Source organism: Zootoca vivipara, chromosome 14, assembly GCF_963506605.1.
Source record: "Zootoca vivipara chromosome 14, rZooViv1.1, whole genome shotgun sequence".
NCBI lineage: Eukaryota > Metazoa > Chordata > Lepidosauria > Squamata > Lacertidae > Zootoca > Zootoca vivipara.
Genome location: NC_083289.1, coordinates 781315 through 807500, shown reverse-complemented (window position 1 = coordinate 807500; position 26186 = coordinate 781315). Strand labels below are relative to the sequence as shown.

General features: G+C 49.7%; 1 protein-coding gene across 1 annotated transcript in view; it reads right to left on the bottom strand.

Annotated features, from left to right (window-relative positions):
• Positions 1–2837: 2837 nt before the first annotated feature.
• Positions 2838–26186, bottom strand: part of PTPN9 (protein tyrosine phosphatase non-receptor type 9) — a 56311-nt gene continuing 32962 nt past the window's right edge. The window contains exons 5-13 of the mRNA XM_035137806.2: positions 24000–24105; positions 20480–20590; positions 19499–19827; positions 18586–18679; positions 16082–16151; positions 8984–9062; positions 8164–8314; positions 5196–5403; positions 2838–4632 (exon numbers count right to left, since the gene is read on the bottom strand). Of these exons, the coding sequence (XP_034993697.1) occupies positions 4418–4632; positions 5196–5403; positions 8164–8314; positions 8984–9062; positions 16082–16151; positions 18586–18679; positions 19499–19827; positions 20480–20590; positions 24000–24105 (1363 nt within the window). The 3' untranslated portion in view covers positions 2838–4417. The remainder of the gene's footprint in view (positions 4633–5195; positions 5404–8163; positions 8315–8983; positions 9063–16081; positions 16152–18585; positions 18680–19498; positions 19828–20479; positions 20591–23999; positions 24106–26186) is intronic.

The following is a 26186-nucleotide window of genomic DNA, read 5'->3' as shown; positions in this document are numbered from 1 at the left end:
CAGGCGTTTATTAATGCAGCCGCCGGGACAGGCTTTGGTTGGGCTTGGGGTGGAATGGCTGTTTTAGTGGCTGTTGGACAGTTTCTCCCCCCACCTTACTCCCCACATGACCTTTTTGGGCTCCTCCTCCCCCCCACCTCCCACCCAGGGCTCCTTTCGGGATAGTATTTAAAGGGTTATAGAGCTGAGACCTAGTCTGTAAAATGGAGCCTAGGCCTAGTCTTTAGGCTGTAAAGTAGAAGCGAGGCCTTGGCTTGGGCTAGTATTTAAATGTGACCCGAGGCCTCCGCCCTGTATCTCCATTCCTTGGCCCTGGCCTGACTCTGTGGGTTGTCTGGTAATAGACCCCCTTCAGATCCCTCTGAGCCTCAGAGTCCCCCAGTTTTACAGGATCTTGTGGTGGAGGCGGGGTTTGTGGGTGTGGTGCATTGTTGTGGCTAATCCCTGTGACTGGCCCCATGTGTCCCGATCCATGATCTATTCTGTTTCTCCCCACCCTCTGTGACCAGCGTATCTCATGACATTTTGAAGGATGGTATTTATTGGGGGGGGGTATTGCTGCTAAATTGTAAAGTAAAAACCCTTGCCGTGCCCCCAAGTGCGTTGCTGTGGGTTATCCCCCCCCTGGGCCTAGTGGGGGCCTACATAAACAGAGGCCATGCTGCGTCCTGTGATAATGGCTGCCTTGCTGATTTCAGTTGCTTGGTTGATGGTGATGTCATTTGGTTTGTGGGTGTGGCTTATATTTCACAGGAAGGGAGGGGGTGGAGGAGGGTATTACGCCACTTGAGGGCGCTGTTTGACTTGGTGGAAAAGCAAGTCTGTACCTGCGCAGGTGTGCGATTTGAGGTTTTTTTGCCCCCAACAACGCTCTGGGAGTGGCCTGGATCGTTGTGTCAAAATTTCAGGACGATCGGTCAAGCGGTTAGAGAAAAGTGTAAAACGCAGTTTCACGATTTTTACATTTATATATATATAGATATATATATAAGGGTTCCCACTCTTTTTCAAAGTCTCTGTTGTCCTTTTCTCGTAGTCTGTCCATCAATTTTGCCATCTGCACATGGGTCAGGTTGAGCCATGCAAGCGAGTTCCCTGTGGGGAGGGCGCAGCCAATTCCTGCAGAAAGTGAAGCCACCTGCCATCAATGGTGAGGCTGAGGTGGGCCAACCTGCCACAAGGGGTAGGGAAGATGGGTAACTGGCCTGATGCTCAGATGAGCTTCCTTACCCTTAGTTTACAATGAATGGCAGCAGTTCTCTGGGATTCCATAGACTCATAGACCTGTAGAGTTGGGAGAGACCCAATAGGGCCCCTAGTCCGTCGTCCCCCCCAAACCTGGAGGTGCATGCTGAACTTCTGCCTGCACCCAGATGCATGTGTTGCAGCTCTTTGCAGAGACAGAGACAAAGCAACAAAAGACGTTGGGACTGCACATGGCACCCCAAGGGCACATGGAGGTGCAGAGGGGGGCAGAGATGAGCTGGCACAACCAGAAATGGTGCTCCTTGATTGCTTCCCTGCCTTACTTCAGGAGGTTGCGGGCCTGGAGAAGGGCTTTGGGCAAACATCTCCATGCAAGCAAAAGGACACCTACTTGGTATGCAGAAGGTCCGAGGCTCAGCCCCCTGCATCTCCATGGAAGGCAGAGACCATCCATGCCTGAAGCCCTGGAGAGCCTCTGCCAGTCCATATAGACCAGGCATCCCCAAACTTCGGTCCTCCAGATGTTTTGGACTACAATTCCCATCATCCCCGACCACTGGTCCTGTTAGCTAGGGATAATGGGAGTTGTAGGCCAAAACATCTGGAGGGCCGCAGTTTGGGGATGTCTGATATAGACAATAGTTAAGCTCTATGGAGCAATAGCTTGATTCCTTCCAGTCTTTATATTTAATCCATCCCTCTATTTAGAACCACCAGAACCAGGATCTTGATTTATTTTTATGGCAGGAGTCAAAGTTCCCAACGCAGAGGAGGGTCCCAGGTTTAGGCCCCTGCCAACTGCAGGTCCAGGGGGGGGCAACGGCTCCCACTGGAAACCTTGGAGAACTCCATACCAGTTGCTGGAACCTTCAGGAGGGGCCTGTGGTCTTGTGCTTGAATCCTGCTGGCGGGTTTCCCACAGAATGCTGGACCAGAAGGGCCATGGACCTGATCCAGCAGGCTCTTTTATGTGCTTATGTTCAACTCCCATCTCTTCTGACCCTTGACTATGCTGTCTGGGGCTGATATGGAAGGATATCCAGCAACATCTGGGAGGGCGATAGGTTCCCCATCCCTGGTTCATATTGACTAACAGGTGGAACAGAGGTCTGATTTAGTAAATTATTATTTATTACATTTATACAGCACCTTTATCTTCCAAGGATCTCAAGGTGGTGTACATAGTTCTCCTCCTTCCCATTTCATCCTCACAACAACCCAGTGAGATAGGTTAGGCTTCTAGCCTAAGGTCACCCAGTGAGCTCCATGGCTGAGTGGGGATTTGAACCCTGCCCTTCCAGGTCCTCGTCCAACACTCTAGCCATTATGCCACATAGTTTCTCATGTCCATCCATGTTCCTGGGCTTGCTATAGGAGCTTGCTATGGGAGCCAGGCCAGAGCCCTAGAGGCGTCTCCAACTCTCCCCCACCCCCCTGCTTCATACAGGAAAGCAGAAAGCATTATCACAGCTCAAGGGCCTGTTCCTGCCAGGTAAAAGCAGCACCGGAAGGATGAGGGTGCCTGGGGAAGAGTCCTAATGGGCGGGCGGGCAGGCTGACTGGCCCCTGGGGCCTGACTGTCACCACCTCTGCTTTAAACCAACACAACAAATGAGATGGCAGTGAAGGTGTGGGTTGTAGGTATATTTATTTGCAAATACAAAAGAGAGAGGGAAATTGCCATACAATAGCAAATAGGTACATTTACAGTTATCTCCAATTCAGACTTGATCAAGTTAATGTTAAATACAAAACTGAGAAAGAGAGGGAGAGAAAGAAAGAAAGAAAGAGAAAGAAAGAAAGAAAGAAAGAAAGAAAGAAAGAAAGATTGTAAAAAATAAAAAATGCACATTCAAAAGAGCTTATTCCAGTCTAAAGTTACTGAGGGCAGCTCAGATGCCCTCCCCTGGTGTGGAGGGTGTCTGTCAGCCGGCTTTAAGAAAACAGGAGCTCCCAGTCTTGTCACTGGCAGGCTGCGCAAGGAGAAAGAACTGGATGTAGAGAGCAGTAATTCTCCCACTTAAACAAAATTGGCTTTCAAGGTTTTGCCGGAGAGGAGGGGCTGTGGAAGAGAACAGCTCTGAGGCCCGATATCAAGTCTCCTCCTCTACCTCTCTTCTCCCAGATGTTTGGGGCTTAAGCCCCACTTATTTGACCACTCACACCCACACCGCCCCCTGCTGAATCCTTCGTACCAACAACTGCCTAGCAATTCCTGGCAAGCGGCAGAACTGCAAGTGGGTTTCACATACCCCGCCCCACATCGCAGGAAAAGAGACCCACAGATCTGTAACCCAGCTAATAACCTTTTCTGCAGGCTTAAGATACAAAGGTGAAGGTGGAGGAGAAGAATCCCATTGAGTTGTAGCACAGAGGATCCTTGCAGGTTAAGGGTGCTGTGGCAACATCACATGGACACACACACACACCAGGCACCATGGCATTTGTGTGATACAACATCACAACTTGCACGCTGCCTGTACGCTGTCTGCACAACAGGTGTGCCCTTGCAAGTGTGTGTATGCTGAAGCTACATCAGTGGGTGAACTGGGATGGCACAGTGGGCAAGACCAACCTTGGGCAGGCTGGGCAGACAAGAACCATTAAAGTAATTCATAACACGGACGCTGCCACTCAATACAAAAGGTCCCTGTAAGATATTAGGACTCTGCATCTTATCTATGCAAAGGGAATACTGGCTACATCTTTGAACGAGGAGTGCGTATTAAGTACATACAGACAAGGAAACAGCTAGATTCAGTGGCGGGCAAGACGGAAGCCTTGGATATAACTGGAAAGGATTCCCTCCGCATCAGAACCAGGGAAGCAGCAGCCCCTCCGTCTCCAGAAGGTGGAGGACGCTGAGATGGCAACGAGTTCCATCTTCTCCCTGTTTGCCTCCAGTGGCAAGTCAGGGCCGGAAGTTTGGTTTGTTCTTTGTTTCATAAGGCACAGTTCAATCAAGGGTGCTAGTCCTGGAGAATGCAAGCCTTCATAGCCCATGGCTACTAGTTGCGACTTGAGCTAGCCAGCTAGTCAAACAGAAAGTTTCTGATAACCTCAGTGGCAGAAAAATTGGCTCACATCAGTGTTCTGGGTAATGCTGCATCGGAAGATGCCGACAAATCTGGTTTGGTCAAGAGGGAGGAAGGGAGGAAACAGGGTTTGGCCTGGTCCCTGCTGCTCTGTGGCCACTGAGCCAGGATTCCTATTAGCTCTTTTCCTTCCCTGCCCAGGCGTAGGAGGAAGGGAGCAGGTTCTCTCTCTGCGCATGTTCAATGATGGCCAAGTAGCAGAAGTAGTACTGCTCAGGGGTCTGGATGCTGAAAGCTCGCTGCATCCTCATCCGCACCACTGTCTGCTGCACGTTCAGTGTGCCCACGTCCTGCAGCTGAGACAGGCAGATGTCCAGAGCGCAGAAGGTACCTGGGGGAAGAAGATCGCTGTAAGCCAGGACCCCTTGGACTCTCCACACCCACCTTCCGCCACATCCTGTTGGACTCCAGCTTCGACCAGCCTCAGTCAGCATGGACCAATGGTCAGGGAGGGTGGGAGGGGGCTCCTGCAACACATCATGGCCCTGCTCTGCCTCCACAGTTGGTGGCTCTGAATACCAGTTGCCAGAAACTGCAGGAGGAGGAGGAGGAGGAGAGAGGGCTCTTTGGCTTGGGTCCTGCTTGCCAGTTTCCCTCAGGCACTTGGTTGGCCACTGTGAGACCAGGATGACGGACTGGACGGGCCAGTGGCCAGATCCAGCAAGCTCTTCTTCTTATGTTCTTAACACCTGGAGGGCCACAGGCTCCCCACCCCTGCTCTTCAAACCCTATGACCGATTTCAGCCAAATGTTTATTCATTCATTGTGGGTCTTATCCAATGAAGTGCTAATTTAAAGTCACAAAGGGATTTAAACCGCCAACCTTCTGATAGGCAAGCCCAAGAGGCTCAGTGGTTTAGACCACTGAAAGCCTCTTCGCCTCAGCATCCTTACCTGTCCTGCCAATGCCAGCGCTGCAATGCACCACAAGGGGGGGCCCACCAGGATGGCCTTTGTAGCGTGGCCCCAAGGCGCTGACAGCCACCCTCTGCTGATGTTTGACAGCCCCCAGGAAGTCGATGAGAGTTGCTGCCGAGGTCGGGACGCCATAGTCAGGCCAGCTCACATACTGGAAGTGGGTCACCAGGCGCCTCTCGCGGCTCTGTGGGGGGAAGAATGGCAAAAGGGGGAGACAGGAATGGACCCCTCTTGCTTGTCCCTTCTCTTATGTCACCCCCTTTACCGGGACACCCTCCGCACTTCTCCTTAGATCAAGAGTGATCACTTCCTGGAAGGGTCACAATTACTTCTCAGCCTCTACTAGAGCCAGGGCCTTTTCAGTACTGGCCCCAACCTGGTGGAACGCTCTTTCCCAGGAGACCAGGGCCCTGCGGGATTTGTCATCTTTCCGCAGGGCCTGCAAGACAGAGCTGTTCCGCCTGGCCTTTGGGTTAGACTCAGCCTGACCCGTGTTTTTCTCCCTCATGGCTTGGATTTATGGCCTACTTGAAATGAGGCTGCACTTTAAATTTTAATACTGTATTTTAATCTGTATTTTAACTAATTGTTTTTATGTTTTATTGTGGTTCTGTTGGTGTCAGCCACTTATGGCCTACTTGAAATGAGGCTGCACTTTAAATTTTAATACTGTATTTTAATCTGTATTTTAATTAATTGTTTTTATGTTTTATTGTGGTTCTGTTGGTGTCAGCCGCCCTGAGCCCGGTTTTTGACTGGGGAGGGCGGGGTATAAATAAAAATTTATTATTATTATTATTATTACTTCACAGGTTGACATAAGCAACAGGCCTCAACTGTATACCCATAATAGGAACCCCAAGTAAATATACAGTATTTGAAAGTGTTTGTTTGTTTATTATTTATTTTAATGCATTCCTATCCCACCTTTTCCTCCAAGGAGCTCAAGGTGGCATACATGGTTCTCCCCCTCCCCATTTAATGCCCACAACAACCCTGTGAGGCAGGTTAGGCTGAAAGTGAGTGACTGGCCCAAGGTCACCCAGTGAGATTCATTGCAGAGCGGGGATTTGAACCCGGGTCTCCCAGGTCTTTGTGCAGCACTCAAACTCCTAAGTCACACTGATTCTCTATGGAGACAATGGCTGCTGAGCAATCAGGGCTCTATTAAATGTTCTCTGTGCGCTCAGGCAAAGGCTCTTGTGCTGGCTGGCTAAGGAGTTGCAATGTCGCACAACGGGTTAATCAAATGCAAGAGCTGCACTGGGGGAAACTATTTTGTGCAACAGATTGCACAATCTGTTGTGCCACAAAGTTGCCAGCAAGCCACTTACACGTTGTCTTGTGAAACAAGGTTCCACTGGCAAGTATGCACTATTGCCACATGAGGGATGCACCCCATAGTCAAATTCGACTGGACTTAACTGTCCAGGGGTCCTTTACCTTTGCCTTACCTTTACATTGACTACAGCCCAAAGAAACAAAAAATGTAACGATCAAGATTTCCAGACACTGGAGACTCAGTTCTCCATAGCTTCTGGTCACCACAGAAAAAGCAGAATCAAAGGTGCAAAATAAGGGAAAGCATCCAACATTTCAGTATTTATTCAGAATGCAGAACCTGGCCTTCCTTGCTGCTGAATTCAGGCTAATGTGGCCCAGAATTCTGAGACGCCTTGCATAAAGTGTGTATGCTTGCGAGTAGGCCCAACACTTGACTGTCCACAAGGCTTTCACTCTGCTTAGTCAGTAGGAATATTCTCCAGCTGGATACACTGCAGATTCACTGATCCACAGATCTAATGTTCACAATGTCCAACATTAATCAGACATTACACACATTGACCATTTACAGAGTTCCCTGTGTCTATATTAGGAAGACGAACATTCTCAGGATAGTCCGTCCAGGATTCCAGGCAGGCAGGGGTCTCTCCCAACCCTGCCTGGAGTGATTGAACCTGGGAGCTTTTGCTTGCAAAACAGATGTTCTGCCACTCAGCTCTGGCCCTTCTCACCAGTGAGCAAGATGCGCCCTAGCAGCCCTCCTTGGAGCTGGGACAACCAACCTTAGAATCATAGAATCATAGAATCATAGAATCATAGAGTTGGAAGAGACCACAAGGGCCATCCAGTCCAACCCCCTGCCAAGCAGGAAACACCATCAAAGCATTCCTGACAGATGGCTGTCAAGCCTCTGCTTAAAGACCTCCAAAGAAGGAGACTCCACCACACTCCTTGGCAGCAAATTCCACTGCCGAACAGCTCTTACTGTCAGGAAGTTCTTCCTAATGTTTAGGTGGAATTTTCTTTCTTGTAGTTTGAATCCGTTGCTCCGTGTCCGCTTCTCTGGAGCAGCAGAAAACAACCTTTCTCCCTCCTTTATATGACATCCTTTTATATATTTGAACATGGTTATCATATCACCCCTTAACCTTCTCTTCTCCAGGCTAAACATACCCAGCTCCCTAAGCCGTTCCTCATAAGGCATCGTTTCCAGGCCTTTGACCATTTTGGTTGCCCTCTTCTGGACACGTTCCAGCTTATCAGTATCCTTCTTGAACTGTGGTGCCCAGAACTGGACACAATACTCCAGGTGAGGTCTGACCAGAGCAGAATACAGTGGTACTATTACTTCCCTTGATCTAGATGCTATACTCCTATTGATGCAGCCCAGAATTGCATTGGCTTTTTTAGCTGCTGCATCACACTGCTGACTCATGTCAAGTTTGTGGTCAACCAAAACTCCTAGATCCTTTTCACATGTACTGCTCTCAAGCAGGACCAGAACACAATACTGCCTTAGTAGTGCTTCTTAAACTTGGGTCTCCAGCTGTTGTTGTGCTACCACCATCCCTGACCTGCTAGCTAGGGATCATGGGAGTTGTAGTGTAACAACAGCTGAAGACTCAAGTTTGAGAAATACTTAAGAGAAATTTGTGGTTACCTCAAAGTTGTAGATCTCCAGAATGGTTTTCTTGTAATGGTTGAGGTTCTCCATTCCCAGATTGGTGACCGTCAGGTTTCCATAGCAAGCCTGGAAGTCTTTCTCCAATGGCCAGTATTGGCCACACTTCCGTCTGCCTCCTTCTTCCAGCCTTGAACACAAGAAAAGGAAGTTGAAGGGCTAACCGATTTAACCAGGAGCCCACACTGAAGAAAGACGCCGTGTTTCCTGTGAATGACATCTGCATACCTACCAGGTCAAGTTCAAGCACTTTACAATTCAAGGTTTTGATTGTTCTATGATATTTGTGTGTGTGCTCCTGAGTAATCCTGGTGTATATTTTGCTCTAGGAGGCTTAGTTTGGTCATAATCGAGTGTACACTTCCAGAGTTAATGCTAAATGCATTGCTTCTGGTGAAGGAGCCACCATGAACATTTCTGTCCTGGGCTTTTTAGCCTCATCTACCCATGTCCTATCTAAAGCCAAAGGGGCACATTAGTTGCCAAGTGTGAATTTTTTTCAGCTCTCCCACCCATTGCTTAGTTTATTGTAGATTTTGTCTCCTGAATGTTTTAAAGCATCCTTTTTTACTGATGACTTTATTGTTTTTCATTCTCTTTGTAAACCACTCTGATGATTTTCTTTCTCTTCTTTTTAACAATCAAGCCATGTATAAACTTCATGAAATAAATAAGTGGGCACCTGGACCTCTGAGCCCACCAATGGCAGGTGGTCAGTTGGTGGGGCACCTGTGCCTCTCCCAGTCCCAAGGCAGAGGGCAGGTGCAGAATGAAGGTGGGGCTCTGCCTGGACACTCACCTCGTAGTCATGACTATCACCAGCACATTTTGCTCCCACACCATGCGCCAGAAGTCACCATAGGTGTTCTCTAACGGCCCTGAAGAAAAGCAGCAGCACACACAGACAGACAGACAGACAGACACATTAAGAAGAGAAAGGAACTAAAGGCCTTGCTTTATTATGGCATTTCTATCCTACCGGTATTTCTCCTCCGAGGAGTTCCAGGTGGTACAGATGTTCTCCCTCCCCTAAGTCATCTTCCCAGCAGCCCTGTGAGGTAGACGAGGCTGAGAGAAGATGGCTGGCCCAAGGTCTTCTGCCAGGCTCCATGGTTGTGTGGGGATGCAAACCATGGTTTCCCAGGTCCTATCTAAAGCCACTAGACCTCATTTAAAGGTTTAACATAAGGATTCATTCTCCCTGGCATTTCCCCTTCAAAGGACTCTCAGCTCATGAAGCTTTGCCGCCAGCAAGAGAGCCCTGGACTGGGCGGAACAACAGCCTGGCTGGCTATAAACCCAGCTTTAGACAACTCCTCAACCCATGGTTAACTTGCTAAATGCATTCCCACCAAATAAGTATCGTAAGATGTGGTGAGAAAACTGTGGCAACAGTCATTGTCTTAGGGGGCCTTTCTAAAGTATTGCGAGAAGCCCATGGGCAAAAGGGGGCCCTGGTGGAATCCTTGAACTCCAGCTCCCATCACCCCTAGCCCACACGACCTATGATGAGATGATGGGAGTTGTAGTCCAGCAACATCTGGAGGCCCACAGCTTCCCCAACCTCTGGTTCATAGCTGCCAAGTATCCCGTTTTTCACGGGAAACCCCCTTATTTCCAAGCCATTCCTGGTGCTGCCACAGATTTTTTTATATCCCTTAAAACTCCCAGATTTCAAAGTAAGCAGCTCCAAGTCCCTCCCCCTGCTGGCCAGGGACTGGGAAGACCTTGCCTCCTTGCAGAGAAAAGCCTCAAAGCGAGCAGGAGCAGTTTCCCTCTTTGCTTTGAGGCTTTTCTTCGCTCCCCTTGCTTCTCCCGCAGACCCGTCTTTAGGGCGCTCACCCACCAGGGCCACGGAAGGGGCACCAAACAGCTGATGTCAGAGGCAGGCAGCAGCAGAAGCAGGGAGAGGCGCCTCTCCTAACCGCGGCTAGCAAGCCTGTCCCGCTTGCTTTGCGGCGAGCCGGGCGGTGAGTGAAGAAAGGGTTAACTTTCAGGGAAGGAAATCAACTGTCCCCTCCCCCACACATAGTTGAAATCCCCCATTACTACTATCTCACTTCCTTTTGAATGCTTGGCCATATGTTCCAGGAAGGCTTCATCTGTGTCCTCAGTTTGCCTTGGGGATCTATAGTAAACTCCCACAATGAGATCACTGTTATTTTTCTCTCCCTTAATTTTGACCCAGATACTCTCAATATGGCTTTGAAGTTTTAAATCCTGGATCTCTTCACTATAGTATAATGCTACTCCTCCTCTTTTCCTGTTTGGTCTATTTCTCTGAAATAGATTGTATCCCTCTATTACTACATTCCAATCATGAGACTCATCCCACCAGGTTTCAGTGATGCCTATTATGTCGTATTTAGTTTGCTGTACCAAGAACTCAAGTTCATCTTGTTTATTTCCCATGCTCTGTGCATTAGTATACAGACATTGAAGACCATTGATCATTCCCCCATGTCTCTTATTTAAGGAGTTTTTCCTCCCACCACTAAGGCTGTGTACTTTTTGCTCCATTTGGTCCTTGACATTTGGGTGATCATCTTCAGCACTTGGTAGACTCCTACCTTCAGGACCACTGTCTCCCTCCCCCACATAAGTCAGTTTAAAGCCCTCCTGGTGAGGTTTTTGAGTTTCATGGCAAACAAATTCCTCCCAACCCTTGTGAGGTGCAGCCCATCACTTGCCAGAAGTCCATCTTCAAGAAACTGCAGACCGTGATCTAAGAACCATTTGCGAAGCCAGTTGTTCACTTCCCCTATTTTTCCCTCTCTCCCTGGGCCATGTCGTTCAACTGGGAGGACAGATGAGATGACAATTTGTGCATTTAATTGCTTCAACTTCCTGCCCAGAGCCTCATAATCACTTTTGATCTTCTGAAGGCTATGGCTTGCAGTGTCATTGGTTCCCACATGGACCAAAAGGAAGGGGTATTGGATCCTGGCCCCAGGGAAACAGCACACCTCATGGGATGTCTTATCAGGCCCACAAATCACTGCTTCTGTACCCCTCAGTAGGGAATCCCCTATCACCACTACATGCCTCCTCATTTTGCAAGAGGATAAAGGATTTTAAAGGGGTGAAATGCCGTGGGTTTGAGTCCTACCCTCCAGAGTAGCAGAAAACAAGTTTTCTCCCTCTTCCATGGGGCAGCCCTTCAGATAGTTGAAGATGGCTCTCATATTTCCTCCCAGTCTCCTCCTTCCCAGGCTAAACACCCCCAGCTCCTTCAACCACTCCTCATAAGGCTTAGTTTCCAGACCCTTGATGATATTAGTCTCCCTTATCTGCACACCTTCCAGCTTGTCAGCATCTTTGTTAAATTGGGGCTCCCAGAATTGGACACAGTATTCCAGGTGTGGTCTGACCAAGACGGAATAGAGTCCTCCCTCGATCTGGACTCTAGACCTCTGAGGATGCAGCCTAGAATTGCATCAGCCTTTTTTGCTACTGCATCACGCTGCTGGCTGACATTTAGTTTGTGGTCCACCAAGACTCCCCCCCCAGTTCCTTTTCACATGAGCTGCTGGGAAGTCAGGTGTCCCCCACCTTGAAGGAGGTGATAGACCTCCGCCCCAAGCCAGGGCAGCAGCACCCAGCACCTAGAGCCAGCTTACCCCCCACTGTAATTGTACAAATCTCACTCACGTTCCCTGTTTAACCATTTAACCTCTCCCCATGGGGAGTTGCTGCACCAGAGAATCTGAGCTTCCCTTTTCCAGCAACCTCCTTTTGGAGCTTGCCTTGGACGGCTGTCTTCCAGAGATTCTTCAGCTCTGATTCCAGCATTGCAAGGGGTTGGACCAGATAACCCTCAGAGGATGCCTTCCAGCCCTACACGCCTATGATTCTATAGGACTCCTCGCTTAGCCAGCCTCATTCGTCTTGCACTGGGAAACAACAGGCAGCCTGGTGTGACGTAGAGTTGGAAGGGGTTCCCAGGGTCATCTAGTCCAACCCCTAGACTAGAGAGGAACTGGGGAGGAACCGGCTGCAAAGGGTGCCCGCTGGCTTCTTCCCGGAGAACCTCTTCACCTACCTGTACCTGGCAGGGAACCCCTGGGTGTGTGACTGCACGCTGGCCTACCTGCGCCACTCTGTCTTACTATGCCTCTGCTTATTGGCCCTGCATCATGGGAGTCCTGGGCCTACGTCATGCCATCCCACCAGCCAAAAGGTCAACAACTCTGGGAAATGGGGGGGGGCACCAGAGAGATCTTTGCACCACGGCGCCGGATATGCTTAAGACGGCCCTGTTCTCCTGGCACGTTCAAAGGAACAGTTTAGGTCACCCTAAAGGGGTGACCCTGTAGAAGGCATGGTTGTCAAACAATTATCAAACAATTATCAAACAATTGTCAAACAGCTGACCAATCATGTCAATTCTGCTTCCCCCCACCCCCACAAAAATCCTGGCTACGCCCATGCTGGAAGGCCAGTAAATGCAGAGTCTAAAATTACCAAATTGTTTCTGGTACCTGAACACTTTAATAGCAACAAGTTGTTGTTTTTTATAAAAAAAATCTATCCTACTTCTCACTCCAAAGATGCTCAAGCTGGCTAACGAACAGTAATACGCACAGAATATTACTGAGGTGTGTACAATGTCTCTCTCATATTTTTCCCTTCTAACATTTTAACAAATCAGTTTTGGTTATTGAGACATTGGGAAGAAAAGGGGGGAAGAGGAGGGTGGGATGGGGAGATGGATGGGGGTGGTGTCCATTCTGAAGGTGGGGGAAGATGATGGTGTGTAGTCTGGTATAAATTAATTTGTAGCCTGGGGGGATTACCGCGCCCCGCCTGAGAATCGTAGACTGTCCCCGGGACAGGTGAGGGTGCTGATCCCTTATTTTCAAATCTGAAACTTGGCAGCTATACTCTGGTTTAAGCCTATTTGCCAATAGAGCTAAAACTGAACGGCTTAGGGAGCTGGGTATGTTTAGCCTGGAGAAGAGAAGGTTAAGGGGTGATATGATAGCCATGTTCAAATATATAAAAGGATGTCATATAGAGGAGGGTGAAAGGTTGTTTTCTGCTGCTCCAGAGAAGCGGACACGGAGCAATGGATTCAAACTACAAGAAATAAGATTCCACCTAAACATTAGGAAGAACTTCCTGACAGTAAGAGCTGTTCAACAGTGGAATTTGCTGCCAAGGAGTGTGTTGGAGTCTCCTTCTTTGGAGGTCTTTAAGCAGAGGCTTGACAGCCATATGTCAAGAATGCTTTGATGGTGTTTCCTGCTTGGCAGGGGGTTGGACTGGATGGCCCTTGTGGTCTCTTCCAACTCTAAGATTCTATGAAGCTCTCACCTTGGGAGGTCCTGGATCACCAGATGGGAGGGGGGACTTGTGGCCCTCCAAATGTCACTGGACTACAACTCTCATCATCCCTGACCGCTGGCCATGTTGGTTTGGTGCTAATGGGAGTTGGAAGTGTTGAATGGTTTATTTAAATATTAAGGTTCATTATTGTTTCACAAGATGTGTATCTCTTTAAAGGCCAGAGTAAATATCATGACCTAGCTTTACAGCTGTGAAGCAGTATAGCAGGTACTGTTAAGTAGTGTTAATTAAGCTGTGTCAGCAATTGGGTACAGTATGTAAAGAGCAGCGTGCACCTCTCTCAGTACCCTGGAGAATGGATGGGTCCATACCATAGCTGCCAAGTTATCCCTTTTTTTAAGGGATTTTCCCTTATGCTGAATAGGCTTCCTCGCGAGAAAAGGGAAAACTTGGCAGCTATGGTCCATACTTATAGATTAATCTGCTAAATACGCAATTAATCTGCAATTAATCTGCTAAATACGCAACAGGAAATTCAACCACATCTGGAGGGCCACGTTTCCTATCTCTGCATGGAGATGCTGGGGGCACAGCCAGATCCATTCAGGAGTGTTGGGCTGGGTAGGGCTGCCTGCCCTGGAAGACCACATGAGGAAGAGTGCGCCCGTGCCCTGCTTGTGGGTTTCACATCAACATGTGTTCAGTCACGGCACAGAACATGTGGGCCGTTGACCTGATCCAACCGGGCTCCTCTTACATGGCGAGATTGGAGCATAGCTGCCAAGTTTTCCCTTTTCTCGCGAAGAAGCCTATTCAGCATAAGGGAAAATCCCTGTAAAAAAGGGATAACTTGGCAGCTATGGATTGGAGGCGAGACCTTTGGGTTGGTTCAGGGCAGCAATGCTTGTATTCTTCCGAACAGCCTGCTGGATCAGCTTCAGGGCCCATCTAAGCCAGCACCCTCTGGGAAACCTGCAAGCAGGATTGGAGCACAAAAGCCCTCTCCCCCTCCTGGGGTTTCCAGCAACTGGGATCCAAAAACCTTATTCCCTCAGAGCACCTCTTCCATGAATTTGTCCAATCCCCTTTTGAAGCCAGCTGGCGAGGGGGGGCTCACTGCCTTCTGTAGCAGTAAGTTCCCACAGCTTCCCTATGCACTGTATGAAGAAGGACTTTCTTTTACATGTCCTTAATTTTCTAACACTCAGCTTCCTTGGTTGTCTACGAGTGTTATGAGAGGAGGAGGAAGAAAATTCTCTACCCACTTTCCGTACAGGGAGCCCCCGCCTCTCCTGCTGACCAGCACATCGCCCAGTGAGAGCAGCAGCAGCAGCAGCCGGTCAGGGGAGGGGGGTGGGGGAGAGAGGGCTCAGAGGTGCTGCAGAGCTCTGGCACCGCCCAGGTCAACAGGCTGAAGGGACAGGGCAGCCACTTCCGTCACCCCAGTTAAGGCATGGCACTAAGTGTAAGGAGGGGAGGCGGTGATTTGGGGTGCCCAAGCTCTTATGCTGGTCACGTAACAGGAAACGTCCACTCCCAGATTCTGCGAGTGACTAGAAGGTCATGTTTCCTGGAATCTCTGCACAATAAACCTGTTAAAGACAGGACAGCCTTTGGCATCTTTACTCAAGAGTAGCCATACACAAGCCCTGACGGCCTCATTTTATAAGCTTCTCTTGCAACACCTCTTACTGGCCTGTTTTCTAAACTAAGAAGTCCCAAATACTGCCAGCTTTCCTCATGGTGGAGCAACTCCATCCCATAATCATGTCGCTTGCCCTCTTCTGCACGTCTCCAAACGCCACAATATCCTTTTTTAGGTGGCGTGACCAGATCTGTACACAGCAGAGCTCTGAACACCTTGGAGGGGGGGTGGGGGGGCAGAGCTCGCTGGGAAGGTGCAAAGCGGCCTCACCTCAGAAGGGATATTGTAGGGATGGGAAAGGCTCAGAAAAAGGCAGCCAAAAAGATCAAGGAGAATGGAGAAGAAAGATTACATCTGGGACATTTTAGTTCAGGAAAAAATGTGAGCAAGGTATCCAATGACAGGTGCATAAGGTTATGCATGGGGAAAGCAGAAAAACCGTTTATTTATCCTAATGTTAGAACTTGGAGGCAGACAATGAAGCTGAATGATGGAAGCACAGTCCCAAACCATGGAATTCCATGAAATGTTGTTGGATTATTGTTTCTCTTAAAAAATTATATAAATAAAATTAATAAAAAAAAGGCTGTGATGGGTACCAGCTTGGGTGGTTTTAAAAGGCGATCAGACAAATTCATGGAAGAGAAGAGCGGTCAGTGACTGCTGCCTGCAAAGTGAAAGGGAGCAGTTCCTGGGACCCACCAGCCAGGAGAGTGCTGGGGCACTCAAGTCCTGCTCCTGAGCTTCCAAGGGGCATCTGGTCGGCCACCATGAGAAGCAGGACACTGGATTAGGCGGGACTTTGGTCTGATCCAGCCGGGCTCTTCAAATTTGCATCTCAGCTTGTGATGGAAAGTGCCCCCACTGCTTCCTGTGCAACACGGTCTCTGCTTCCCACCCTCCCACCCGGCTCCCCTGGCCAGATCACCACCCCAAATACCAATGTGCCCAGGGCCTCCCTACCTTGGGTGCCAATGTATGCATTCCTCTGCTTGTAGCCATCCATGAAACTGGCATTGATGTAATCTGTCAGCTGGAGAGACGCAACAGGAAAGGTCACCCTTACAGACAGGCCAAAGCAGTAACACCCAAGCAGAGGCACACCATAACACCCTTGGGTGCAGGGGAGATAAAGGGCGGGGGGGGCAACAGCCTGTGACTTTCCTCTTTCACCACTGCATGCCAAAGGCTAAAATGGGCCCAATTCTATGCTAGAAGGAGAAATGCTCCAGAGGGAGGGTTGGAGGGAAACCCGCAGCGATTTAGGGGGTACCCAGGAAAAGGAAAGGGAGGGTGAGTTTTGTTGCACCATCTAAAATGCTTGTGCTAGTGGAGCTCCTTGGTTCGATACAGTCTGTTGTCTGTGATTACATGAACTGGATTAAAAAGCTGCCTTCTTTCAAACTGGCAGCGGCTGTTGAGGAAGAGAACATCTTTCGTCTCACCTGATGGTTCTTCTAGCTGGAGATGCTGGGGACTGAACCTGGGACCTTTTGCATGCAATGCAGCTGCTCTACCACTAAGCTCTGCGCCCTAAGCTGCCCTAAGCTGCCCTAAGCTGCTGGTGGTGTAGCACAGTATCATCTCCTCCCCAGAGTCTCAGGCATCAGATCTTCCGCATTAGCTACTTCCTGACTCTGCTTCTGCTTCTGAAGGGCTGCCTGGAGATGTAGAACTCGTGTAAATAAACATAAGAGCAGTGAGGCCTGGGCTGAATTCCCCACTCAGTCACAAAGCTCACAAGGCGATCTTGGGCTCATTGCAGTCACCATCCTCACAGAGTTTAATGGGGGTGGAACCAAACGCTAAGTAAGCTGTCCTGAATTCCTTGGACAACACAAATGTGGGAGAGAAATGTCTTAAACAGGGGTGCCATTTCCACAAATGTCATCTGCTCACATCGATTGCAAGCACAGAATTTGTGGGAGGGGTTTGGGGGGTTGGGAAGCATGGCACAAGAACCCCAATTTCTGGCTTGCATTTACTTTGAATAATGATATGAAAGATTTTTCAAACTTTCTGCATCAAGAAACTGACCTCTCTGCTCTGAGTCAGTGCCCCCCGGATGATCTTTGGTTCCAGCTCCCATCAGCCTTAGCCAGCAGGACCACTTAGGAGGCATGATGGGAGTTGTAGTCCAGCATCCTGTCTGGACTACATCCAGCATCCAGCACAGGTGGTGCTGTGGGTTAAACCGCAGAGTCTAGGGCTTGCCGATCAGAAGGTTGACGGTTTGAATCCCCGCAACGGGGTGAGCTCCCATTGTTCGGTCCCAGCTCCTGCCAACCTAGCAGTTCGAAAGCACCTCAAAGTGCAAGTAGATAAATAGGGACCGCTCTGGCAGGAAGGTAAACGGCGTTTCCGTGTGCTGCTCTGGTTCGCCAGAAGTGGCTTAGTCATGCTGGCCACATGACCTGGAAGCTATACGCCGGCTCCCTCGGCCAATAGAGCAAGAAGAATGCCGCAACCCCAGAGTCGGTCACGACTGGACCTAATGGTCAGGGATCCCTTTACCTTAATCCTGTCTTATTGAATGTGTTCTACGTGGGGCTACCTTTGAAAGCAGCTTTGAAACTGCAGTTAGTGCAAAATTTGGGGGCCAGGCTGCTTACTGGGGCAAGATGGTCTGAGCACAAAAGACCAACCTTATTATTATTATTATTAGTAGTAGTAGTATTATTAATAATACCCCGCCCATCTGGCTGGGCGGCTTCCAACAAAATATTAAACTTTTATTAGTAGTCCATCAAACATTAAAAGCTTCCCTAAACAGGGCTGCCTTCAGATGTGTTCTAAAAATCTGGTAGTTGTTGTTCTCTTTGACATCTGATGGAAGGGCGTTCCACAGGGCGGGCGCCACTACCGAGAAGGCCCCCTGCCTGGTTCCCTGGTAACTTGGTTTCTCTCAGTGAGGGAACCACCAGAAGGCCCTCGGAGCTGGACCTCAGTGTCTGGGTAGAATGATGGAGGTGGAGCCAGACTGCACTGGCTCCCAATTCAGAGTGCTGGTTTTGACCTATGGAGCCTTCTGCTGCTCATGAACCCAATACCTCCAATACTGATTCCCCCCCCCCATGAAGTGGCCCAGACCTTGGGATCGTTCTCCAAGGCCCTTCTTCACCCGCCCCCTTGATGGGAGGCTGGCACCCCAAGAATAGGGCTTTTCAGTGGTGGCTCCCCATGGAATGGTCTCTCTGGGTAGGCTTTTTCTCCAAGTCTTTGGCTCTTTAATAATCTCTGGCCTCCTTGACTTTGTAGGCCATTTGAATTCTATGTTTAAAAATCAGAATTGACCTTTACTATTAAGCGTTTTATTCATTTAGATTTTGTAAGTTGGTTTGAGTTACCCTTGGGGGGGAAAGAGTGATCAATAAATATAGCAAATAAATACCAGAGGGAACCAGATTGTGGAAGGCTGAGCTAGACCGGCAGTCTGATTCAAGAGCCAAAACTCTCAGTCCGCTTACCTCTGGATAGCTGAATTGTTTGGACAACTTCACCCTCGTTTGGTCAAGGCATGGCACATCCCCATATCTGTTCTTCTCCTGGTTGAAGGGAGACCTGTGGCAAGCAAGAGCAGGCACAGTGAGCGCAACACAAGGAGCCCTGTTTTGCCTCTAACATAGAGATGGGGAACCTCGCCTTGTGGGGCCAAAGGGGGCTCTCAAGGCCTCTGGATGAAGGAAGACACACACACACAACTCACGGACATACAATGAAGCTGAGTGTTGGAAGATTCAGGACAGATAAAAGGGAAGTCCTTCCTCAGGCAGGAGGCAGTGGAGGCCGTCTATCTCGGCACCTTGAAAAGAGGACTTGACAAGTCCTTGGAGGAGAGGCTATTGGTGGCTGCAGTGGCTCTGCTCTGCCTCCACCAGGCTTCTCAGTGGCAGTTGCTGGAGACCACAGGAGGGGAGGGCTGCTCCTGCCTCAAATCCTGCTGGTGGGTTTCCCCCAGAGAGGCATCCGGCTGGACACTGTGATGGGCTGTGGAGCTGAACCGATATGGATCTCTTGGAGAGCTTAATTCCTGTGCACATTGCCACATGGGATACATTTCCCCAGTGTTCCTGAAAAATGACAGGATACACCCCAACACTGACCACAGTCATGAGCTGGTTCAACTGTTCTCTAAGCCACAAACAAGGCTACAGGGGGTTGGACTGGAGGGCCCTTGTGGTCTCTTCCAACTAGGATTCTATGAAATGTTGCGGAAATTGGATGAAACCAGACATTGGGGGGGGGGGCGAGGAAAGGGGTGTTTCTCTTTGCAAGACTGCGGAATCCTATGGGTGCTCCCCTGGCAAGGGGTGCCAGGAGCAATCACCCTCCCCCCTTCTGCCACACCTGTTGCCCCCAGTGCCACCCTTGAACCCTTACAAGGAGCAGGCAAACGTCCCCGTTGGGCTCCTGCGCCGGATGCCTTCGTACTCCTCATAGATGCCCCGCTTCTGCTTCTGGGTGACGTGCTCCAGCACCTCCTGCACCGTCATGGCCTTTGGCCCCGGAGTGTGCACCGAGCCGTTGTCCCGGGGGGATGCCAGTGGCACCAGAATCAGCTCATCAAGGGGGTCCGGGTGGCCGTTCTGCTGTGGGAGGAACCTGCAGTTCCAGCTGAGGGGATCCAGTTTGAGGGATCCACCCAGGTACTCGGGGAGACACTCTTGGGGCAGGTGCTCCTTCAACTCAGACATCTTCACCATCTGGACCTACAAGAGAGGGGGCAGGGGGAAAGGGAGGCACAGCAAAACATGAACCCTCTGCTGCATTCTGCCTGGGGCTGCCCTGGAAGGCGAGTGGGACATGACTAAACAACTAAACAACAAAATGCAGCAGTCAGGTGATGACATTGCTGCTAGTTTGTTTCCAGGCCCAATTCAAGGTGCTCAGGTGGGTGTTTAAAGCCATAAATTACTCAGCCCCCTGCCCCCCGCATACCTGAAACTGCCTCCCCCCCCTACAAAACCTCCTCCAAGGTGCTGAGATTGACAGAGGGGGCCCTTCTAGTTGTTTCCTCATCCTCACAGGCACAGGGGGGGAAGAGAGACTGGGAGAGAGCCTTCTCAGGGGTGGCCCCTTAGGTGCGCCTGGCGCCTTCATTACATAGCTTCCGGCGAATGCTGAAGATGCACCCCTTTATCTTGGCTTGTAATACTTGTGCATATTTTTGGAGCCCACCTTATTTCAGCAATTGCAAGTTGTTTTAAACTGTTTTTAATACTGTGTTTTGATTGTTGCAACTTGCCCTAGGAGCTTAGGGGGAAGGGCGGACAATAATAATAATAATAATAGGAATAGTAACAACAGTAGGAGGAGGAGGAGGACCACAATGGAGATGGCAAATGGTGGAGGCCCACTCACTCTTTCCCGGAGTTTCTCTTTAAGCAGCAGGCTGATGATGGAGTAGGGAACTCGGAACCACATAGGAGCGCCCACAATGAATACCTTCTTGAGACGGGCTGGAAAGGCTCCCTGAGAAGAGGCAGGGAAGAAGAGTTTGGAGGAGGAAATTTATGTTCCTGAATCGCTGTCACCATTATCCATGACAGGCAGCCACCTGACGCACACACTAAGTTTCTGGAGAAGCCTCTTGCTGGCTACGGCCCAACAGCTCTGCCCTGCCTGACCTACAGACAGAGAAAGCGATGCCTCCCAGGACCAGCTGCTGAGCATCGAAAGGGGACAGAATTGTGATCTTGCGCTCCAGCCCTGCTTGCGGACTTCTCCCAGAGAGGCATCTGGCTGCCCACAGGATGGGCCACGGGAACCTGATCCAGCAGGTGCTTCTTATGAGGCAGAGGCCAATTGTTTATGCTCCCCCCCCCAGTCAGCTCAAGACATCTGGCTGCCTCAGGCAAAGCACCAAATCAAATCTGCCTGCCATGTGCAGAATCTGAAACTTACCTCAGGTGCATCCTCTAGCACACCTGAGGGGAGCAGGCAGCTTTACCGAGGGGAGGGGGCCAACAGGTCAGCGGTTGGAGGATGGATGGCGGCTAACAAATTGAGGCTGAATCCTGACAAGACAGAAGTACTGTTCTTGGGGGACAGGAGGCGGGCAGGTGTGGGGGACTCCCTGGTCCTGAATGGGGCAACTGTGCCCCTGAAGGACCAGGTGCGCAGCCTGGGAGTCATTCTGGACTCACAGCTGTCCATGGAGGTGCAGGTCAATTCTGTGTCCAGGGCAGCTGTCTATCAGCTCCACCTGGTACGCAGGCTGAGACCCTACCTGCCTGCGGACTGTCTTGCCAGAGTGGTGCATGCTCTAGTTATCACCTGCTTGGATTACTGCATTGGATATATTGAATATTGGATTTCCGAGCACAATTCAAAGTGTTGGTGCTGACCTTTAAAGCCCTAAATGGCCTCGGTCCAGTATACCTGAAGGAGCGTCTCCATCCCTATCGTTCTGCCCGGACACTGAGGTCCAGTACCGAGGGCCTTCTGGTGGTTCCCTCATTGTGAGAAGCCAAGTTGCAGGGAACCAGGCAGAGGGCCTTCTCGGTAATGGCGCCCGCCCTGTGGAACGCCCTCCCATCAGATGTCAAAGAGAAAAACAGCTACCAGATTTTTAGAAGGCATCTGAAGATAGCCCTGTTTAGGGAGGCTTTTAATATTTAATAGATTGTTTTGTTTTATTTTTCTGTTGGAAGCTGCCCAGAGTGGCTGGGGAAACCCAGCCATATGGGCGGAGTATAAATAATAAATTATTATTATTAATATTTTAAAAAGTCAATTAAATAGAAGAAATGGTTGCTTCTGACTTTTCTGGGAAATGCTTCAAATGCCTTGACTGAACCACAGGGACTGCTGTCATCCTGTCCAAGGTGATGACCTCTTTGGTTCTGCATCTGTGTTCCATATCTGTGATTTGCCACTTCCCCAACATCTCATCAGCCAGTTGGTGGATTGTGTTCCATGTTAGCCCCACTCAGATTAGACCCATTTTAAAATGACAAGCATGACAGTTCAATAGACCTAGTCTGGGTACAGCCTTATTGGATACATCCCCAGTGTTTTAGGCCTTAGTGGGTAAACTTGCTTAAATTAAGTACAGTGGTACCTTGGTTCTCAAACTTAATCTGTTCCGGAAGTCTGTTCGACTCCTGAAATACTGTAGTTTGAAAACCAAGGCGAGGCTTCCAATTGGCTGCAGGAGCTTCCTATACTCAATCAGAAGCTACGGAAACCACGTCAGACGTTTGGCTTTCGAAAAACGTTCACAAACTGGAGCACTCACGTCTGGGTTTGCGGTGTTTGGGAGCCGATTTGTCTAGGAGCCAAGCCGTTTGACTACCAAGGTACCACTGTATGTCCCTTTCTTCAGTTTATGAGGGACCATCCAAAAGGCATGATTGGATATCTTGGTATTCCAGTGCAGGTGAAAATATCCTCTGCACCACATTGATGTCACAGCCACTGGGCAAGAGAGGAGAGCTCTCCCACTTCAAAAGTGAAATACCAACAGGATCTTTTATAAAAAATTAAAAAAAAGAAGACACCTTCTAAGAGTAACATTCTTAAGAGCGTAAAGGGAGCGGGGAATCAACAAGGAAACATTGCACCATTTGGGACTTTTTAGTTCAGAGAAAAGAGAGGTAAGGGAGGCAACATGAGAGAAGTCTATAAAAAGATCAATGACAGGGAGAAAGAGCAGAGAGAAAAGTTTCTCTCCCTCTCCCATAACATTAAAACATGTGGACAGCTAACAAAGCTTAAGGTTGGAAGATTCAGGGGACATAAAAAAAGAACTTTGGACAGCTTTAAAAAAGTATTAGACCCATTCATGGAGGAGCAGGCTCTCAATGGCTACTAGCCAGGAGGGTTCTGATCCTTCTCCTGGCCAGAGGGAATAATGCTTCTGAATCCTGGTTGCTGGAGACCACAGGCGGGGAGGGGGCTCTTGGGCCTGGGTCCTGCTTGTGTGTTTCCTGCAGCCGTCTGATGGCTGCTGTGGGAACAAGATGCTAGACGGGATGGGCCATGGGCCTCATCCAGTAGGCTCTCCTTACTGGATGTTCTTAATCATACAGAATCTTTGATACCTTACCTCTTGGCTGCTACTATTAGGGCTCTCCCTGCCACCATTATCCACATTTATAGCCCACCTTTACTCTGAAGAATTGATGGTGGCACACAAGGCTCCCCGCCCCTCCCAACAACCCTGTGAGGCTGTGACTGCTCCAAGGTCCCCCACCCTGGTCCCCCAGGTCTTTATCCAATGGTCTAACCACTAGACATGCTGGCTACTGAGAGGGGGACCACCCTGTTCCCAGGCCCATCACCCTTTAAGAGCAGCATCACAGCCTTCCTCCAGATGCTTCCCCATCCCAAGCTCAGCCACATCCAGCACGACCACGGCAAGAGCTGATGGGACTTGTAGTACAACAAGGTCTGGTGGGAGCATCCCAGGCTGGGGAAGGCACAATCCTCATGGCTCCTTTGCCATCTTTCTGAGCCCAGAGCCACCTTGACGGCTACCCCATTTATTTCCTCCATAAAATGCTCCATTCCTAGTGCCTCCCCTCATGCCATAATGTTAGCCAAACCAAGGAGAACCTCTGCATTGAGAGGGAGGACAGAACTCCAAGCGACTCCAGGATCCATCCAGGCCTCTGTAGCCAACAGGCCTTGGCTTATGGCTTCTAGGCAGGGAGGCAGCGGGAATGAGAGGAAAGGGGGTGACAGAAAGAGAAAGAGGGGGCAGGAGAGAGAGAAAAGAGGGTCCTGCCCTATTGGTGGGTGTGACCCAGCCCACCACTGGTTTCATCCCTGCACATAGCCAGCACACAGCCGCTGGTAGGGATCAACCCCACAGGAGTGCAGCCCTTAGCAGAAAGAGAGGTTGCCCCCCCCCGGCACCCATAACCCTTCCTTTTACCTTCAGAAGGTTCAGGATTTTCTTGCTGAGATCCAGCTCAAAGTTGGTATAGTGGGAGCCTGCCATGTCATATATAAATACCAGGCCATTTCGCTGAGTTTCGAAGCTGGTGAGGGGTAGAAAAGAGAAAGCGTGAACAAATTAGGAATTCACCGATCCCATCACCTCCTGGCAAATAGAAGGGGAAGAAATGGAGGCAGAGAGAGATTTTACTTTCTTGGGCTCCTTGATCACTGCAGATGGTGACAGCAGTCACGAAATTAAAAGACGCCTGCTTCTTGGAAGAAAAGCAATGACAAACTTAGACAGCATAAATAAGGCTGATCGCCGAAGAATTGATGCTTTTGAATTATGGTGCTGGAGGAGACTCTTGAGAGTCCCATGGACTGCAAGAAAATCAAACCTATCCATTCTTAAGGAAATCAGCCCTGAGTGCTCACTGGAAGGACAGATCCTGAAGCTGAGGCTCCAATACTTTGACCACCACATGAGAAGAGAAGACTCCCTGGAAAAGACCCTGATGTTGGGAAAGATTGAGGGCACTAGGAGAAGGGGACGGCAGAGGACGAGATGGTTGGACAGTGTTCTCGAAGCTACGAAAATGAGTTTGACCAAACTGCGGGAGGCAGTGGAAGACAGGAGTGCCTGGCGTGCTATGGTCCATGGGGTCACGAAGAGTCGGACACGACTAAACAACTAAACAACAACAAGAAGAACAACAACAAGAACAACAGCACATCAGCATATCCATTGTATAGGAATCAGGACAGAAATGGAAAAATCAACAGAACCTGAGATGTTTAGGATGCTGATTATAGGTTTCTAAAATGACACCTGGTGAATAGGGAGATGTTCTCCCACTCACATTGAACCTCCAGGATCAGAGGCAGCAGGTGACTGAATACCCTTTGGAGGAGAGTAACAGGGAGAGATCGCTGATGAGCTCATGTCCTGCTTGTGGGCTTCACAAGAAGCACCTTGTTGTCCACCTTGGGAGACAGGACAAGACGCGCTTTTGGTCCTTGTGATCCTTGAGATCATAATCCAGTCAACGTTAAATATTTTAATTTAACAGGATAAAGTATGTGCTTAACTATTCGACTGAAGTTGTCCAGAATTAACATGCACTTCATCATGACAGAAGTTTTTTAAATTATGCATCACAAGGAGAAAGGGGATAGAGGAAAGTTTCTCTCTCTCATAACACTGACATTTGTGGGCTCCCAGCTGAATTTTGGCAGATTCAGGGCAGATAGAAGAAGGTCTTCTTCACACAGCACATAGCTGAACTATGGAACTCCCTCCTGCAGGGGCCAGTGATGGCCACCAAGGATTAGACAGCTTCATGGAGGAGAGGGCTCTCTGTGCTTACTAGCCCTGAGGGCTCTGCTCTGCCTCCACAATTGAAGGCACTAAACTCTTCTGAAGACCAGTTGCTGGAAACCGAAGGAAGGGAGAGGACTCTTGCACTCAGGTCCTCTTTACAGGTTTCCCAGGGGCATCTGTTTGGCCCCGTGAGAACAGGACGCTGGACTAGATGGGCCACTGGCCAGATCCACAAAGCTTTGTGTGAGGGGCAAGGGGTATCGCGAAGCCCCTCCCCTCCTGAGTTCCAGCCCAGCCCAGAGCACGACTGAGAGCAGGGAAAGCTCCAGCTCAAGTGGGGAAACAGGAAGTGGGGTCCAAGGCTCTGGCAGGGTAGAAGAGCCAGCGTCCCAGGTGGGACAGGAAGGAGGAAGAAAGGGGGGCAGACCCATCCCCCCAACTCCGGAACTTCGCAGAAAGCGTCGGGGGAAGAGGATGGGGCTCCCCAAGTTGTTATGCTGGCGCAAGACGCGCCAAACGCCATTCGGAGGTACTGATTCAAGCTGAGAAGATGTGTCTCTGTAAATAGCTCCACCTTTAGCACTGTAAATACGTAACACAAATAAAAAGATAAAATGCAGAGCGGTGCAGAGTCGTTACTCTGAAGTAGCCCTATCCGGTCACTGTGACAGCTACCTCCGAATCCTTTTTGGGGCTACTTTGGAGTTGCCGGGATGACAACGGCAGAAGCAGAGAAATGGCGGCAGATCGCGGAGAAAGCCCAGCAGGACCTGCAGGCACTGGCGTTGCAGGCACAGGGGGAATTAAAGGCGGCTAAACAAGAAACGGAAAAAGTCAAAGAGGACAGGCACAACCTTGCTG